This window comes from Ochotona curzoniae, unplaced genomic scaffold (genome assembly GCF_017591425.1).
Source record: "Ochotona curzoniae isolate NIBS_2020 unplaced genomic scaffold, NIBS_Ocur_1.0 scaffold_4505, whole genome shotgun sequence".
NCBI classification, from domain to species: domain Eukaryota; kingdom Metazoa; phylum Chordata; class Mammalia; order Lagomorpha; family Ochotonidae; genus Ochotona; species Ochotona curzoniae.
Window position 1 is genome coordinate 7,355,325 of NW_024467118.1, and position 18,597 is coordinate 7,373,921.

General features: G+C 46.3%; 1 protein-coding gene across 1 annotated transcript in view; it reads left to right on the forward strand.

Annotated features, from left to right (window-relative positions):
• The window catches only part of CC2D2A (coiled-coil and C2 domain containing 2A), a 90,990-nt gene that overhangs the window by 28,648 nt on the left and 43,745 nt on the right, over window positions 1-18,597 (forward strand). The window contains exons 8-17 of the mRNA XM_040966071.1: window positions 533-700; window positions 4,005-4,167; window positions 4,601-4,737; window positions 5,220-5,351; window positions 6,467-6,676; window positions 6,990-7,096; window positions 10,848-10,988; window positions 12,563-12,719; window positions 13,376-13,608; window positions 17,247-17,424. Coding sequence (XP_040822005.1) covers window positions 533-700; window positions 4,005-4,167; window positions 4,601-4,737; window positions 5,220-5,351; window positions 6,467-6,676; window positions 6,990-7,096; window positions 10,848-10,988; window positions 12,563-12,719; window positions 13,376-13,608; window positions 17,247-17,424 — 1,626 coding nt within the window. The remainder of the gene's footprint in view (window positions 1-532; window positions 701-4,004; window positions 4,168-4,600; window positions 4,738-5,219; window positions 5,352-6,466; window positions 6,677-6,989; window positions 7,097-10,847; window positions 10,989-12,562; window positions 12,720-13,375; window positions 13,609-17,246; window positions 17,425-18,597) is intronic.

Here is an 18,597-nt window from a genome sequence, read left to right on the forward strand (position 1 = left end):
AATCTCTCTGAGAGGTTAGAATATGTCTCTGCCTGATTTGGTGACGCGGGAGAGGGGTGCACAGTAGGGCAGGAATCTCAGCGACTTGGCCCATGGATCAGCCAGGTGACTACACCAACTTTCATTACAGAAGAAAAGAGGGTACTGACTCAAGAGCAACGAAAACAGAAAGTCATTTTAAAAACGATGAATAAATCTTATATTTCTTAAAAAAAATAAAACAACTCTCAGCATTGACCTACAAAACAGTGAGGCCACTTGATGGCATCGTAATCATCTTTGCTAAAGCTTTCACTGCTGTAAGGAATGCGTGTGTGTGCTTACTCAGATGGACGTAACTGATCAGACGTTGGTTATTAAAGGCCTCCAGCTGTGTGGCACTCGTTCCTTGCCCATCATCTACCTTCAGCAGGCGGGATGCTGAGGAGGCGTGGCGCGCGCGTGCGCCGCCCGCAGCACCGAGACTGTGATGCTTGCGCTGAGCTCGTCCTGGTCCCCATCACCTGACACTGCCCTTGCGCTTCCTCCTCAGGTCCCGCCTGGCTTCCCTTCTGCCGAGGAAGCATACAACTTCTTTACCTTCAACTTCGACCCGGAACCAGAAGAACCAGAGGAAAACCCACAACTGAAAAGCAGAGATGGAACGAATCAAGAGGGAGCGGCAGGAGAAGAGGCAGCTGAGCATCCGGGGCACGAAGCGGTGGTTAAGGTGAGGGCCGGGCGAGGGGCAGGACTGAGGGAAACCATGGTGCTGCTACGCTGGAGAGGGAGGAGGGAGCGGAGAACGCGCCCACTGCCAGGGCCTTCCCGACTGGGCAGCATTGCCTTCACATCACTTTGTGTTGTCTCGACTACAGCCTTCAGTTACGAGTGCAAAGGCCTGGGTTAAATTTACCCCTCACACCCCTGTGGGGATAAAATGTAGAATAATATGGCTTCTAAGATTTTTCTTGCTAGATTCCATACAATGATTAGTGTTCACCTTTCAAGGCAAGAAGTTACTTCAACAAAGCCAATGAAATCTCTCTCTCAGATTCTATAGTTATAGGTAGCATATGTGATATTAAAGGAAAATACACGATACATTAAAAAAAATATGCAATGGGGCCTGGAGCGGTGGCCTAGCAGCTAAAACCCTCATCTTGCACTCATCTTGATCCCATATGGGCGCTGGTTCTAATCCCAGCAGCCTCGCTTTCCATCCAGCTCCCTGCTTGTGGCCTGGAAAAGCAGTCAAGGATGACCCAAGGCCTTGGGACCCTACACCCATGTGGGAGACCCGGAAGAGTCTCCTGGCTCCTAGCTTTGGATCAGCTCAGCTCCGAACAGTGCAGCCGCTTAGGGAATAAATCATCAGATGGAAGATCTTCCTCTCTGTTTCTCCTCCTCTCTGTATATCTGATTTTCCAATAAAAATAAAATAAATCTTTAAACAAAAAATGAAATAAGCAATGGTTTTACAGAGACATTTCTCTAAAGAAAATATAAATAAAATGTCCAATAAGCACAGGATAAGATACTTATGTCATACGTTACTAGGGAAATGAAAATAAAAGCCACAATGCTACTTCATGTCCTAATGTTAAAAACAATAGCAAGTGTTGAGGACGATGTAGAGAAATCGTATTTCTGTACGTTGCCGGTGGACTTATAAAATGCCCCGAGCTGCTGTAAGAGAGGGTTGGGTGGGTCATGCCTGCCCTGTGGTCCAGCAGCACTCCCCTGGGTACCTAACTAAAGGAAGTGAGAAGATAGCAGTGAGCCAGGGTTCACAGCACTACCCGCTGTGCCCAGCGGCAGGCACGACCTGACAGTCTGGCAGATGACTGAACCAACAAAATGTGATGTGTCTGTTCAGCCCCACGAAGACGGAGGCTGTGCCAGACGGCAGTGCACGGAGATGTACTTGGAGGGCACTGTGAATGAAATAAGCCAACCACAGGGTAGTGAGTCTGTGATTTCACTTCTAAAGGGAAGCAAGAGGAGTCACACTCAGGGAGACAGGGAAAGTGACTGGTGAATGAGATAGGATGGCGCTTGCAGAAGACAGAGAACACCTGAGTTGGATAGTGCCAGCAGCAGCACGATAATTAATGTCTGTGTTTAATGTCATTGAACTATGCACTTAAACATAATTACCGTGACAAATTTTGTGTATATTCAGTCACCTTAAAGAAAAAAGAAAGACATACCAGAACCTTCCAGAATGTGTACAGTTAGCATATTTCTTTTTTTTTTTTTAAGAATTTTTTATTTATTGATATTTGAAAGGCAGATTTATGGAGACAAGGAAATACAGAGAGAAAGATCTTCCATCCACTGGTTCACTCCCAAATGGCTGCAATGCCTGGAGCTGAGCCCATTCAAAGCCCAGGAGCCAGGAGTGTCCTTGGTCGGCCACGTGAATGCAGGAGCCCAACGATTTGGGTTGTCCTCTACTGCTTTCCCAGGCCATAAGCAGGGAGTGGATGGGAAGTGGAGCAGTCAGGGCATGAACCAGTGCTTATATGGGATCCCAGAGCTTGCAAGGGGAGGATTAACCTGTTGAGACATCACATCCTATTGGCATATTTCTATACTTAGTTTATAATCTTCTGCCATAAAATCATCACTTCTCCAGAAAAATGAATTTCTGAAACTGTTTTAAATCATGCACACTGAAGCTAGTTCCCTTTCCCTAGTCCAGGCTCTAGTGTGCCCAGACACTTTTTTTTTTTAAAGATTTTATTTTTATTATTTTTTCATTGGAAAGGTGGATATACAGAGAGGAGAGACAGAGAGGAAGATCTTCCGTCCAATGATTCACTCCCCAAGTGAGTGCAACGGTCGATGCTATGCCGATCCGAAGCCAGGAGCCTCTTCCGGGTCTCCCACGCGGGTGCAGGGTCCCAAAGCTTTGGGCCGCCCAGACACTTTTTAAACAGTTCCATACTCAAGGTGGATCTAGTGTTTCTGACTGAGTCTTGGGTTCCCCAGAAGCGCCTCCACTGCCTTCCCTTTCCTGCGGTTACGAACAGCTTTTCACCGTCTGTCTTGGCGGCTCACGAGGAAGAAGGCACATGACTGTAAACCTTGGCAGTCTTTGCTCTTCCACCGCTCCGATGTTTTCACATCCTCTGCATTCACACTCTGCTCCAAATCTCCTTTCTGTGTAGATTCACTTCTCCCTCCGTTGGCCTGTGTGTTGATGGAGGAAATGTCAGACAGGCAGCGGGGCCATTGCCCTGGTCTACAATCCCAGGCAAGTTTGCAGGATTTTCAAAGATGTGCATCATCAAAGGATAGTAGCTGTAAATCTTTAATGGGGGAAAGAAAGGAAAGCAGAAAGACAAAGACAAAAAGAAGCAGAGGAGGAGGAGGGAAGACGTTTGAAAGTACTCACAGATAGCATACTTGAGCTGACACCTGTGATTCCAAACTGTGGAGTTAGAATGTGAACCTGCTGGCAAAGTTCTAAGAGATAAGCTCAGTTAATATCCACGTCTGACAGTTGGGAACACTGCGGATCGGGAGGTTAGCTGGTTTCCAGCCAGGTCACCAGGCTGCATGAGCCGGAGCAGGGATTCACAGCCAGGCGGCCTGAGCGGTGCAGCCTGCGCTCCTGTCCGCACAGTGCTCCTGCCGCCAAGTGGAGCCTGGCGGAAATTAGGCCTACGTGACAAATAAAACCCAAGTTCTTTCAATTAGTGGGGGCGGGGGGGGGAACCCTTCATCAGGGAATAGCAGACTTAATGGGATTCCAGCCACTTCGCTCACCACATCTCTTCTGGTTCAACCCTCCCTGATTTCAGCAACTCCCAGGAATGCAGCACAGGAAAAAAAATAAACAACCTAAGCTCTCTTACTAAGTGTGAACAGTTGTGTGCTTTCTCTATATTTATTGAAAACAGAGCATTGGACTTCATTGTAGGATGCATCAACTTTGAAGAGGTAATAGGATTAATTATGTTCCATGCTAAACGGAGACTCTCACGTGATTGCTTTCTTCCTGTGACCTTGTACAGGATGAGCAAGAGCTGTGCGATGGAGAGGAGGCCCACGACTTCCTGCTGGGCCTGGATCACCCGGCTGCTGATTTGGTGGCCATCAGAGCTGCAGAGTGTGAGAGCGCCCAGCACAGGGAGCAGAGGGAGAAAGAAGCTCTCTTCATGCCCCGTCGGACAGCGGGTACCTTTCTTTTCATTTTCCTGCTCAGGGCGAACGCCTGGGCTCCCCTGCCAATGACGTGAGGCTGCTAAGGATGCCCTGTTTTCAACACTGGCTCCAGTTTGTGATCTGAAGTAATAATCAGGGAATATGTTCAGACCAAAGATAGAGAACATGGAAAACAGTCCTACCACTAATGCCGATGGGCTAGGAAAGGAGCAGCAGGTGCTGTAGAAGTGGCCTGATCTGGAGTCTGAGAGTGTGGAAGACTCACAGACTCACGCCGGCCTTTCTTCCGCTGGCGAACGTGGCTTCACTTCCTTTTCTTGAAATTAATCTTTAAAAAAATGCAGTTTCCAAGAAAAGTGAAGAAAAACCTTAGGCAATTATTTTAACTTGCCAGTCTGTAGTTAGAATAGTCATGTTGGCACTTATTTGCTTCTGAACCTTCTAGTGCCGACCTATAAGAAACTCCCGGAGAATGTGCAGCCCCGATTCCCGGAGGACGAAGGGCTCTACATCGGGGCCAGACCGCAGGTGGCCCGCGCCACGGAGAACATCATGGAGAACAGACTGCTGGTGCAGGAGCCGGTAAGAGCCATGGTTTCTCTGAACACAAGACCACCTGAACTCTGTTGCTGCCCCTGCTCTAATCCCTCCCTCTGCCCCCGCCCCGCCGTTCCATGGTCTCCTGTGAAATCTATGTTTGTAGCGTCCACAAATGAGTGACAACAATGCAATACCTGTCTTTCACAGAACGTCTTAGTTCTCCCTACATAGAATATTCACAATTTGAAGTTTCTCCTTTGTGGCTTTTTTATACAATAGATGTGTTCTTAAGCATTCACTTTAGCTTTTTCTTAAAATTTCCTGGGGCGAAGGAGAAGTGGGCATCAGGAATTGTATGTTAAAGTGATTGTGGGGCATGGTAAGGAAAACTTCATTTCTAAAGGAAACAGACCTTTTTACATGTAATGTGGATGCAGACTTTTCCTACAAATGTCATTTCCTTTGTAAAGCCATCCTCTGTTCAATTAAGACTAGTTATCTCCTTCTTTCTGCTTGGTCCACAGGAAAGAGGATGGTTTGGGGATGATGGCAGGATCCTGGCATTGCCAAACCCCATCAAGCCATTTCCTTCAAGGCCACCAGTGTTACCGCTGGGGCAGGACTCAACAGCAGAGCTGGAAACGCTGTATAAGAAGGTAGCCGTTCTGCTCCCTCCATCCCTAACATGTGAAAATGAAAGGACGTTTTGCAATGCATTGCTTGGGATGCTGAACTTGTAACTTTCTACTTTTTCTCTTAAACTGATTCACTCTCTGATACATACAGAGCAAGCAGCAGGTGTCATGTAGAGTGGGTCTAACCTGCTCACCTCAGCCTTTCTTAAATGAGGAGCGTTTGCTGGACAAGCATGGCTCTCATTTGCACCTCCAGAAGCTGCTCCTCCATCCCCACTCCCTGTTCTTCCTCCTGCTCCATATCCTTCGTTTGCCCTTTTCCCTTTGGTCATCTCACAGGCGCTGCGAGACTGTCTCCCTCCTGTTATCTGTTGGTGACACCACTAGAGATGTGCTGCTTTTGCAAACCCTCTTAGGTGGATTTTCCTAAGCTCTGGCACCAAGCTGCCCGACTTGAGCCCTCATTTAAGCCCTTCCTGGTGAACCTAGCCCCCTACATATCTGTGCCTCCATTTCTTCACCTGTGCAACTGGCATCAAACAGTACCCACCTTCTAGGATTTCTGTGCAGGTGTTGTGGGGCCATGCATCTGTGTGTGTGAAACAGCTCAGTAAGCACTGGCCAGTGTTAAGCAGACGAATATTTGGCTCTCACAGTTATTTAGCCTGCTCTGGCTGTCCTAGCACAGCTGACTTCAGAAACCACCCTCAGTTAAATGGGACACATTTTACACTGACGCAAGGAAGCAGAAGCGGGGCATGCTGGTCCTTGTATAAAGAGGGATGATGAACAATGGATGAGAACATGAGAGCTGTCGGGCTGTCCTGCCAACTAGTGTGTGCCCGGGATATCCCTGGACCTGATATCCCCCCCCCGAAGAAGGGCACGCTTCTTTTACCCTCCTCATAGGCTCGTTCTGAGAGTTGAGGTGAGACATGAGGGCACCCTTTGTTTAGGTTATACATTTCTGTAAAATATTGTTATTACAGACAAGTATCGATGAATGTTTCTTTTTTTTTTAATGTTTCCTTCTATTTTACATAGATATGTATATCAGCTTTTCCACTGTGAATTAAACATCATGATCTAGAAAGTCCTTTCTGTGTGTTCCACCCACACTGCGCTCTCCTTGGCAGGCCGTGAAGTATGTCCACAGTGGTCAGCACATGGTTGTATCTGGAGACCCTCCTGGAAATTTCCAAGTGGACATTGACATTTCCGGGCTCATCTTCACTCATCATCCCTGTTTCAGCCGAGAGCACGTTTTGGCAGCCAAGTTGGCCCAGCTGTATGACCAGTACCTTGCAAGACAGCAGAGAAACAAGGCCAAGTTTCTTAGCGATAAGGTACACGTGAGCTGTCCGTGCTCCTTGTGGTGGGGTTAGTTCTTCTAAGGAGCCCACAGGATAAGGCCACAAAACAGTGAAGCCTGCAGCCTATTTCTGCTTATTATCCTTACATTCCTTGAGAACAGATGCCAGCAGGTCTCTGTTCAAACAGTTCATTTGGGGGAAGGTGGAGTGGAGACCGCTGGATGCTCAAGCACCACTCGCAGAAAACTCAACAGCCTTTTGTCCGGCAGAAGTGGTGCTCTGGTCATCTCACCGGGGGTAGAGAATGGAGTTTCTCACTCCGAACTTGTCTCCCTGTCTTTTCAAGCTTCATGCTCTAAGAAACGCTGTTCAGACTGGTGTGAACCCAGAAAAACCCCATCAATCTCTTGAAACCGCCCAGAAGGCCATCAAGGAGTATAAATCTGAAATCCGGTGAGTAGTTCCTAGTGGTAACCACTGCCCTTTCCCATGCTCTCTTTGTGAGATGTGTGCTTGTTTAGAGTTTATTTTTCCAGATAGTTGTTCTCACTGCCTTAAAGACATGTAAAATTCTACTAAATGAAATAATAAGCTGCAGCTCCCACACTGGCCCAGTGGTTGAGTGAGGAGGTGGCAAAGTAGTAATTGCCCTTCCGAGTAGCACACGTGAAAATTGCTACAGCTGCCACTCTGTGGAGCAGCTGCAGCCTGGGATAGGGCTGGAGGTGCCCATCAGCCCAGACCCATGTGCTGCTGCAGGTGCATATAGACATGTGTGCCCAGATGTGCACAGCATCACTCGCAGTAGAAGGAACTGGAGGTAACCGAGTCTAAAGGAGCACAGCTTGATGCGATGACAGTGGATCTTTGCACCACAGTTGAACCGCAGATTCACATCTGCATGTGTCAACGGGATAAACCCGGGACACAACGCTGGTTGGAAACTGTGGATGTAAGGCAGTAGGCACTGTTCCATGTGCTTCTCGGAACCCAAAAGGACTCCTGAAACGGTGCTCATTTGTTTGGGATACAGAGTTGTGATGCAGACAGAAGAGACCCACGCCTGTTTCTTCCTCCTGGGAAACAGGGCAAGGATTGGCATGATGCCCGAGCTCTTGGCAAAGGGTCAACTACGGTCGTGTTGTTTGTTATCTGCACTGTTCTGCTCGTGTCTGTAATTTTGAAATTCAAAAACTAAAACCCTGGTTAAAATTATACAGTAGACAAGTGTAGGCTGCAGAATGTGGGCATCAGCTGCCATCCCGCCCCTCAGAGGAGTCCACACACACACACACACACACACACACACGTGACTGTGTAGATATTTGCTTGTTAAAGGAATCACATTGTGTATACCATTGTACAATGACACAGCTTAGACCTTTCTCTATTACAGCATACCTAGGTCTGTCATTTTAAATTTGCATTATATTGAGTCATTCTATTATGTGTAAGTCCCAACTGAAAACTATTTGTATTACAGCATTTTATTACTGAAATTGTGCTGTAATTCTTCCATGCACGTCTCTATGCTTATTTGGGTATTCTCCCAGAACGGTTTCTTAGAACAAGGAGTGATTAATTCCTGCACTTTTCTGCTTATGATCTTGCTTTGAGGGAAGTTTTCCAGCAATGTGGACGTTAGTGAGGCTTACATTGTCATGACTCTATGAAGAAATGTTTTAGAAGCCTATTGCAGTCTCCTTGGGAGAATAATACTTGTTTTAGCATATCTTGGATAAGAAGAAAGTGACTAAAAGGTATCCTGCAAGGGGTCCGGGTTTAATCCCCGCCCCGCCCCCCGGATGGCAGACCCATGATAGCCACATTCCTGTGCCTGGAAATTAAAACTTCTGCGATTCCGCATCCATGACCCAGGTAAAGCAGAGGGCTTTGGAGCCTTTGCAAGTCGACCCAGGTCCTTAATCCCCCAGGGAACTTCTCCTCAGACACCCCAGGGAGCACCCCAACTCCCTCACCCCACGGATCTGCTAAGCCCTGAGGGTGCAACCCACCTGGTCCTTGCACCTCCACCTTTCTGCTTTCCATCACTAGTCCTCCGAACTGGAACCGGGATGTGTAAGGAAGGACACGTGAATGTTTTGCAGCTGTTTGTTTAAACACTTCTCTAACCCACTCTACTACACTCCTGCTGTCACCGTACCCCAGAAGCAAAACAGGCCTCGCTGCAGCTTGCGGACCCCTCCCCTACTGTATGCTTCAGTCATCTCTGTCCTGACCTTGACTCTGCCAGGCGTGGCCCCGTGGAGATGCCCCCTTCCCTGGCCACCCACTGCGCCCTCTCCTGGACATCCTCATATCGCTCACCTCGTCTTCCTCCTCAGGGCTTGCTTTCTCTTTAACTTTTTTTTCAAAGATTAATTTTTATTGGAAAGTCAGATATACAGAGAGGAAGAGAGACAAAGAGGAAGATCTTCCATCTGATGATTCACTCCCCAAGTGAGCGCAACATCTGGTGCTGAACCAATCCGAAGCTAGGAGCCAAGAGCTGCTTCCCAGCCTCCCACGTGGGTGCAGGGTCCCAAGGCTTTGGGCCATCCTGCTTTCCCAGGCCACAAGCAGGGAGCTGGATGGGAAGCAGGGCTGCCAGGATTAGAACCAGCACCCATATGGGATCCTGGCGTGTTCAAGGTGAGGACCTTAGCCACTAGGCTATCATACTGGGCCCTCTCTTTAACTTTTAAAAGTCTGCATTTTCCCTCCGGATGACTCCATGCCTGTGGTGCTTTTGAATACGTCCAATGCCAAAGACTCACAGTCTCATTTCGGAGCTGGTTGTCGTCTCCTCGATCTACTCCCAATGCCCCAGTCACAGCTGCCTTTCGTGTCCCCTCCAAGGCTCCAGTCACAATTATTTTAATGAAATACTCTTCTATGACTCTCCACTTTAGGTTATATTTCATTTTTTTTTCTTCTTTTCTGGCTAAGAGTTCTTCTCCACATTTTTGAGAACCTATTTTGTCAGATACCATAAAAGGAAGTCAAAATTGAAAGCTTGAAAATATCCTATAACTCAAAAAAAGTAATATTTCAGCTTCTAATAAGGAGGCAGGGGACAGGCACAGTGGCACAGCCGGATAAGCTGCTACTTGGGACACTGGCATCCCGTGTTTGAGCGCCTCGTGCAACCTGTTCTTCCCATCTAGCATGCTGCTTCAGTATGTTCTATCTACTAACAGGTGTAGTGCCCCCAGCAGCCCTGTGAAATCAGCCCTGTTAGCATGCATGCCATACGGGTGCTGCTTTGACATGTGATGTGGCTTGCCCAAGACTTGATGGTTGATGACAGAGCCAGGGCCCCCAGCCCGGACTGTCTGATTGCAGCATCCTCAAACAGGACACTTGGCTGCTGCACCTGGAGCCCGTTTCTTCTCCTTTTCATGCTTTCTTGCTCTCCAAAGACTGAGTCCTGAGTCTTAGATTCCCAGATGCCAACTGCCTGTCCTCCGCCATCTCTCATTTCCACAGCCACAGGTTGAGCCCTTAGCATCCTGGGATGCATGACTGCCTCAGCCTTCCTCTACAGGCTAAGCCGTCCCAAGCATATCCTCAGAGCCAGGCCACCTTCTGGAGGTCAGGCAATGCCCGAGAGTATTGAGGGATCTCGATTTGGTTCTCGCTCATCAAGAGGCCTTAAAGTCAGGAGTTAAATCATTCCATAGTATGGTAACCAATGGCAACAAAGATGAAAGTGTGTTCAAACCGTGTCTCTTGAGTCAAGCCAAAAGTATTGGTAATCTAGTTAGCACTGAGCAGTCCCCAAGGCATGCTGTAACATGATTCCATCTCCGCAGCTCGCAGCTCGCGATGTGTCAGTGCAGATGGCCAGTGTTCTGTCGTTAAGTGGGACGGCAGGAGGAATGCCGCGCATGCCACAAATGTCATCCATGAAAGCTTTCTTCAGTGGGCCCCTTATTTAATAACAAGTTTTTATGAGGATTTCAAAAGATAATTTAGCTTAATTGAAGTCAGATGCATGCAGACAGATCAAACTGAAATAAACCTCTCAAAACAAATGGACATCCGATTGTCTCTGACACTGGTACTTGGTTTTCTAGTTCTTGTCTAGAAGTAGCACTATGACTGTCGAACCGACGTGCAATCACCATGACATTATTAGTTTCCTATCCAGTTTGTAAACTCGCACACTTTTTAATCTATGCTCGTTTGCCTTGTCTTGTAGGCAAACAAGAAAACTTCGAGATGCTGAACAAGAAAAAGATCGAACATTGCTCAAGACCATCATAAAAGTGTGGAAAGAGATAAAATCCCTTCGCGAGTTCCAGAGATTTACAAATACACCTTTGAAGCTTGTTTTGAGAAAGTAGGCTTTTTTTTTTCTTCCTTAAAGATTGCTTTATTGGGTTATATCATATATTGAGAAAAATACAGGGATCACAGATGCTGGCGTGGATGGGCCTTGCGGTGCAGTGCGTTAAGCTGCTGCTGGGGAGATTTGCCTCTGATAGCAGACTGCCTGCTTGCAGCATTGGCGCTCCTCTCCCAGCTTCCTGCCAGTGCACATGGGAGGCAAGAAGTCACGGCCCAAGCACTTGGGCTCGTGTCTTCCACATGGGAGACCCCGGGGATGTCCTGGCTCCTGAATCCTGCCCCCCAGGTCTAGCCACAGTTATTTTGAAACTGGGAATGAGCTGGGGATGGAAGATTCTCTCTGTTTCTCTCTTGCTCTCTCTCTCTTACACATACTTTCTGTCTTTTGCTCTTCCTTTTTCTGTCTTTCCCTGTCATCCACTCTTTTAATAAATGTATTTATGCATATTAAATATATATTTAAAATATGTTAAAATACATAATGAATATATATATATATATTTTAGAAGATGCATAGATACTGTTTAACAAGCAGTGACGGGGCCAGCATTGTGGAACAGGGGTGAAGCTGCTGCCTGAATGCTGGCATCCCATATGAGTGCTTGTTCGAGTCCCAGCTGTGCCAGCTCCAGTCCACTCCCCTGCTGATGCATCTGGGAAAGCAGCGGATGGCCCCTGTGTTTGGCTCCTGCCACCCACGTGGAAGACACAGGTGGCGTCCCAGACTCCTGGCTCTAGCCTAGTCGTTACGGCCATTTGAGAAGTGAACCAGTGAATGGAAAAACCTCTCTCTTTCTCTCTGTAGTTCTGCCTTTCAAATAAATAAGCAACAGTGACAAGTGAGTAACCATGAATCTACTACCCAGGCTGAGAAATGGCTAGGTGCTGGTACCAAGCAGACCTATGTCCCACTACCCAGGCTGAGAGATGGCCAGGTGCTGGTACCAAGCGGACCTGTGTCCCACTGCCCAGGCTGAGAGATGGCCAGGTGCTGGTACCAAGCAGACCTATGTCCCACTACCCAGCAGCATCCTGTTCCATCCCAGAAGTAACGACCATATCAATTTTGTGATTATTATTTCTCTGCTTTTAAAGCTTTACCACCTTTTTGTAATCCCTAAACAGAAATAGATTGGTATTGATGATATTTATCTTTTACAGCAGTGAAAGTATTTTGTATTTGTTCTTCACCAAGTAATCACTTGTTCTCTTCAACATCATGTCTCTAAGTTTATTTGCTGAACAGCATATAGATGCAGTTTGTTAGCTTTATAATGCTTCATTTTATGAAGTTGGAAAACTTTCACATTTGTGAAGTATTTCACAATATTGAATTATTGACTTCATGTTTACTTATCAACAATTATATTGTCAACTGGTGCTGACGTGGCCACAGGTCTGGAGCCCAGCTCTACGAGGCGTGCATGCTTTGCCCAACGTCTTCCTTTCCCTTTCCTGGGCCAATCACAGGTGAAGTGCAGGTTTCCATGTCTGGAACTGGCAGAGGGAGCCCAGTTAAGTGTTTGCTGACAGAAAATAACCAAGGTCCTCGAAATTATTTTAAAGGGAAAAAGTTGACCCAAGGGCAGATGAGGAAGCATTTGAAGCTGAAATTCAAGCAGAAATCAGTGAACTGCTGGAAGAGCACGCGGAAGAGCACGAACAGAAGATGGAACAGTACAGAGCTGCGCACCAGCATTGGAAAGCCTGGAAGAGAGCGCAGGTGCATCCCCTGGCGCTTGGCCTGCAGGCAGGGCCGGCTGCTGGGCTGACCTCTCCGGCCAGCTCTGCTTTGTCTTTGATCCTGGCCCCTTATTGGGGAGCAGGAGTGTGACTGGTTAACGCTTTATAGAAAAATTTGCCCAGCTGGCAGATGCCAGATCTGGCTTTGTCCATGTATAATTCTAAGGTAGCACACCCAGATGCCTGAGCAAGCAAACACGTCTTAACAGAGCAGTCGCCAAGGACTGGTCCGTTTCACCTTTGTTAGTGCTTTGCATGCAAGGCACCGATGCCTCTGGGCTTCCCTTAGAAATTTCTGTGACTTTGTGCGCACAACCCTGCAGAAATGAATCTCAGCATGCCCTGAAGTGGCCTTTGGCTCTCAAAATGCTGCCTTGTCTTTAAGAGTCAGTATTAATGATCACATGACTCGCTCATATTGTTAAGCCCTTTCTAGGCACTATGTATGATCTTAATTCGAAAGTGTGGGGAGGAAGAATTTTCTATATTGTGCCCTTTTCAAGGGAAACTGAGTCCCAGAGGGACCCGTAACCTGCTGAGAGCAGCCAAGGTTCGCTCCCAGGTCTGTCTGGTTCTGAGCAGTCTCGCTGCTCAGGGAGAATCCTATTTGATGTCAGGTTCCCTCTCACCCAATAGAGGGCCAAGAAGAAGAAGAAGCATACAGCAGAAGAACCCGATGAAGAGATCGAGGAGCCCCTGCCCGAGGAAGAACCTGTGAAGCCCACACCGCCAGAGCCCACAGATAGGGCAGCGTTGGAGCAGCAGGTGAGGGAGAGAATGGCCCGGAGCAGGAGGAGGCCTGGGGAGCCCACACTCATCCCGGAACTGAGCCTGGTGGGGAGCGTGACCCCCAACGACCAATGTCCCAGGTGAGCATGTGTTCTGAGCACCAGGAAGCTGACAACTGACATACCCTGCACACTGGGCACCAGGAGGCTGACAGCTGACACACCCTGCACACTGGGCACCAGGAGGCTGACAGCTGACACACCCTGCACACTGGGCACCAGGAGGCTGACAGCTGACACACCCTGCACACTGGACACCAGGAGGCTGACAGCTGACACACCCTGCACACTGGGCACCAGGAGACTGACAGCTGACACACCCTGCACCCTGGGCACCCACTGTTGCATCCCACTGGCCACTCAGGAGCACAGTGTGAAAGACTGCCTGTGTGAGCATCCCAGTCACATGTCCATTCTGCTCTTCACAGGGATGTGGTGTGGCTCTGGGTTTGGGTCCTTTGTCTGTAATTTCCATGTGTCTTTTTTGTCCAGTGACAGTGTGTCCCTCTTTCCTGGCCCACGCACAAAGGCCTCTCCTTGCCCTTACCTTCAGGTGCCTGAGAAAGGCCTCAGAGCCTCTCAGAGGACTCCCTGGGTTGAGTCAGCCTGCTGAGGCATCCGCTTGGGGTTCGACAAAAATACATTCCTGATCACCTTGCATGATGCCTAAGAGATGTCCATTTATGTGCATCTGTGCTTAGAAAGCGTCTGCAACTTCAACTGTTGACATATGCCTTGTTAGAGTTATAATCCAGTTTAGACTGTCCCCAAATCTGCCAAGTTCAGCAAAATTAAGCTTCAACAGTATAAACTGCTGAATGCTAAAATGAAAATAGACACGAGACAGCTGAATAGTACCCTATAGCCATTTTAAGGTGTATAGCAGCTGGTTCTGTGTATAAATTAAAATTGAAATGTCAATGAAGTAGTCACAGGATGTGGTTAAGAACTTGAATTTTTTAACATATTTATTACTCAATACCCTGTCAATGAATTTCATAATGTTGTAAATTGATGTTGATGTTATGCTGTGCTTTTAATTAATTAGGATGATATTCTGCCAGCTCTGCTTTCAGACCAGAGATGGTCTCCCCAAGAAACCGTTGAATTTATCTGGACAATAAGATGCTGGACTCTATGCTTGCAATGAAAGAATCTTGACTGAATTTGAACTGTAATAGTACAACAAGGTGGAGGAATCTACCATGAGGGGGAGGGTATGGGGAGGGGTTGGGGGAATCCTAGAGCCTATGAGACAGTGTCACATAATGCAATGTAATCAATAAAATATATATATATATATATATATATATATATATAAAAGAAAGCGTCTGCAAAAAAAATCATGGAAAATACATTTTTTAAATCTAGATTTCAGATTTTTTGCTCCAAAATAAATTCATCTTCTAATTTCATTTTCTGCAGTGCCCTCATATAATAAATTCATAAGCATATTTAAATCTTCACCCACTTTTTAAATTTCTTTTAAGTCTCCTGTGAATTTCTTTCCTACCGTGGTCGAGACCACCAGCATCTCTGAAGAACTTGTTGAAAATACACCTGCTAGTGATTGAATCTGAAGCCCTGGGGTGGGGCACAGAAAACTGTCCTCAGGGGTCTCCAGGCGACACGGATGTGTCCCATGAGAATCTATTTAGTGGGACCTTAAAACGATCCCTACCTCAAGATCCCAGCTTTTGTTTTCCAATGAATTCAGACTTTTCATTATCAGAGATTAGAGCCTTTCCTATTTCGGCATGAAAATTGAGGTCTCAAATTTATTGGATCAGCCACTGAGTTTATTAGGATCTAATTACAAGGCTTCCCCCAGCCTCCTGGTTTTACCACTGCTCATATCCTAGTGATTTACTGGCTTCCAAGTTGTACCTTGTTGCGCATTCGCTTGTATTCGCTCAGCTTCAGCATACTCAGATGCTAGCCCTCAGTACAGGGCTCCCCAACACTAAGTTAGCTACAAATATTGTAGCATATCATTTTGTCTAAAACATTCAAAATTCTTGACAGTAGAACATGGTTTTAAGTTGAAAATTTGTGCTTGGTCATTTTTTTTTTGGTGGTGAGTCCCCTTTTGGCCAAGACTATAAACTTCAGTCTTACTAAGTTTCTACTTAATAAGTTCTGAGTTTCCACTGGGCTTTGCCACTGTCGCCCAGATTACTGCCCAACCAAAGACCATCACCCCGCCTCTTCTGAAGCCGTCTGCTAAGGGACCCATGCAAGAAGAGGCAGTGCTTTAGGTCTGCTTTTTCAAAGCTGCTGGAACCATAGTTCTGAGTGTAAATTAAGTCAGCAGATATTATGGATAATTCCAGTAATTGAGTGTTAAATATCCTTTATAGAAAAAAACCCCGCTGAAGTCATTTGAACAGTTTCACATCTGGAATAGGTCAAAATGGTAGATATATAAAAAATTTAAAATACCATTCAAATCAGTGAGTAGAGAATTTCTGCTTTGGATGATGAAAACATTCTAGAAAAACAGGTGGCCGTGACAACTGTCCAATGTGCTGTGGCACTGAACTCTACCATTAACAACCTTACCCTACATTATATTACATATACTTCACTATGATTTTTTTCTATTTTTGGGCCTTCTGTTTCTTTTTTAACTTTTTTTTCTCCTCTATTTCATTTTTTTTAACTTTTATGGTACAATTCCATAGGCTCTGGGATTTCCCCTACTTTCTTCCCATCTTCCTTCCCCACAACTTATTTCCCCACATTATTACAATAGTAACAATTCTGTTATTTACATGTATCCTGACATTGCTGGTACAGATAATGGCAGAAAGTCCAGCATCCTGTTAATTTTAATAGACTACTAGCCAGAAAACTTGAGCTGAGTTTAGATAGAATTTGCTGCTCTAAGTTAGCCAGCTAAAATTGCTATTGATTTAACCAATAAGGGGCTTTTGGGGCGGGTATCTCTGCAAACATATGCCATAAGATTAAAAACCACTCTTGGAATTTTGACACGTAACTCCCTGGGAGTAAGCGTGGCAGGCTTCAAGTCTGGATGCCAGCATACTTTTGCTTGAGTGATGCTGAAGAACAAGCAACATTTTTTCACGCTCCATGTCCATTGAGCAGTCATTTGCCATCCAAAAATGTTGAGAAAAAGCTTGGATCTGAGGGAAGCGAATTTGATGTAACTACCACACCAAGCTACCAGGATGCTTCAGGAAGTTCAGGGAAAAACTGGAATTGAAAGAAGTTGGTTTTCGTACCAAAACAAAATTGTTTTGAAATATGTGCATAATTTTTTGGTCATACCCATTCCATGAACTTAAAAACAAAATCCTCCGTCTAGGATAAAACTTCCTACCCAGATATGAATCATTAATCTCTCTAAGGCTTAGATTAATTCCATTCAGCAAAGAATATGTTTACTTAAGATCTTGTCTTGGATGCAAATGCAAGGAGTGTTTGAGAAAAGTGAGGAGACCATAGCACCGTGATGTTTAGACTTTAGTTCCTGAACTCCTTGCACCCCTAACAGGGCCTGTCGATGGCTTTTCCCATCATTCCATGTTGCATCATTCCATTAAATGAGTTCTCCAGGAGCTCTGGCTATTTGGTGGATTGATGTGTCTGATCATACGCAGTGTGTTTCGTTCTAGTCAGTGTCCGTTTGTCAGATGTCCCCTGTGACGTCCGTTTCTCATGCTGATCTCCCGTGAATGGCTGTCTTCTCGCAGGGTGGAGGTCCTGCGAAGGGAGGACGTGAGGCGGCGCTCTGTGTACTTGAAGGTGCTCTTCAACAGCAAGGAGGTGTCCAGGACGGTCAGTCGGCAGCTAGCGGCTGACTTTCGAGTTCACTTTGGACAGATTTTCAATTTGCAGATATTCAACTGGCCAGAGAGTTTAGCACTTCAGGTATGCATTTTAATTGTTAATCACATCACATGAGTGTTCTGGTCATTGCCCATGTGAGATGGTTTTATGTCACCCACTAGCCGTGCGGGTGATGTGGTGACCTCTAGAAGGGAAGAGGTTAGCCTCTTCCTTGGCATATCTGTCCTGAAGGTCTGGGTGGGCAGGGAGACTTTTAGCCCACTCAGCTCCTGGAAAATGCTGTTAATGACTGGCCACAGTCCTGAAGGGCATTCTAAGACACCATGGGGACAGTTCAAAAAATGCTCCCCTACCCCTCCTCCCATGACTCTCACATAATATAGCAAATCATTAGTTATGCCCCACTCCTTGGTAGTTATCATGAAAGTGGAGACACAGATGCTAGTTAATAAATTTTCCCACTAGCCTAAATTCCACCATTAGCAATGATACTTAATGGTGTACATTTCAGGTTCCTAGGGCTGCCATACCTAAGAACCAACAGAAATTTTCTCGTTCATAGATCCGAGTGTCCAAACTCTCAGTCTAGGTAACAGTGTACCCTGCTCCCACCAAACACTTCATAGGCAAACCCTTCCTTGCCTCTTCTGGCTTCGGGTAGTGCTTGCAGTTCCTTGGTTTGTGGTACTATTGCTCCAGCCCCTGCCTCCTTCATAAACCTTGATTGATGGTGTGATTGATTGATTGATTGATGATTGCTTGTTATAATGGCACCCTCTCTTGAACTTGGGGACCAAACTAATTCAGTCTGGACATCATCAAATGTTTCAAGTCAAGTCCTTTAGTATTTTGATGAATGTTATTGATATCTGAACAACTAGCAACATTATCTGGGAGTGAGCATTTGGTGCAGTGATTAACGTGTAGCTTGGGGAACCTGCAAGCCATATCAGAACGCCTGGCTGTAGCCTTAGCTGCTCTGCTTCAGACCAGCTTCCTGCTAATGCAGAAGCTGGCAGGCAGAGATGATGGCTCAAGTGCCAGAGTGCCTGCAATGCCTACGGGAGCCCCAGACTGAGTTTCAGGCTCCTGGTTTTGGCCTTTCTCAGCACTGGGTGCTGCACACATCTGAGGAATGAACCATAAGATGGAAGATCCCTGTCTGCGTATGTCTTTCAATTTTTTAAAGTGGTTCTAAAAAAGATTTTTTTTTCTTGAAATTTTAGAACTTGGTTTTGTCTGGTCACTCATAAA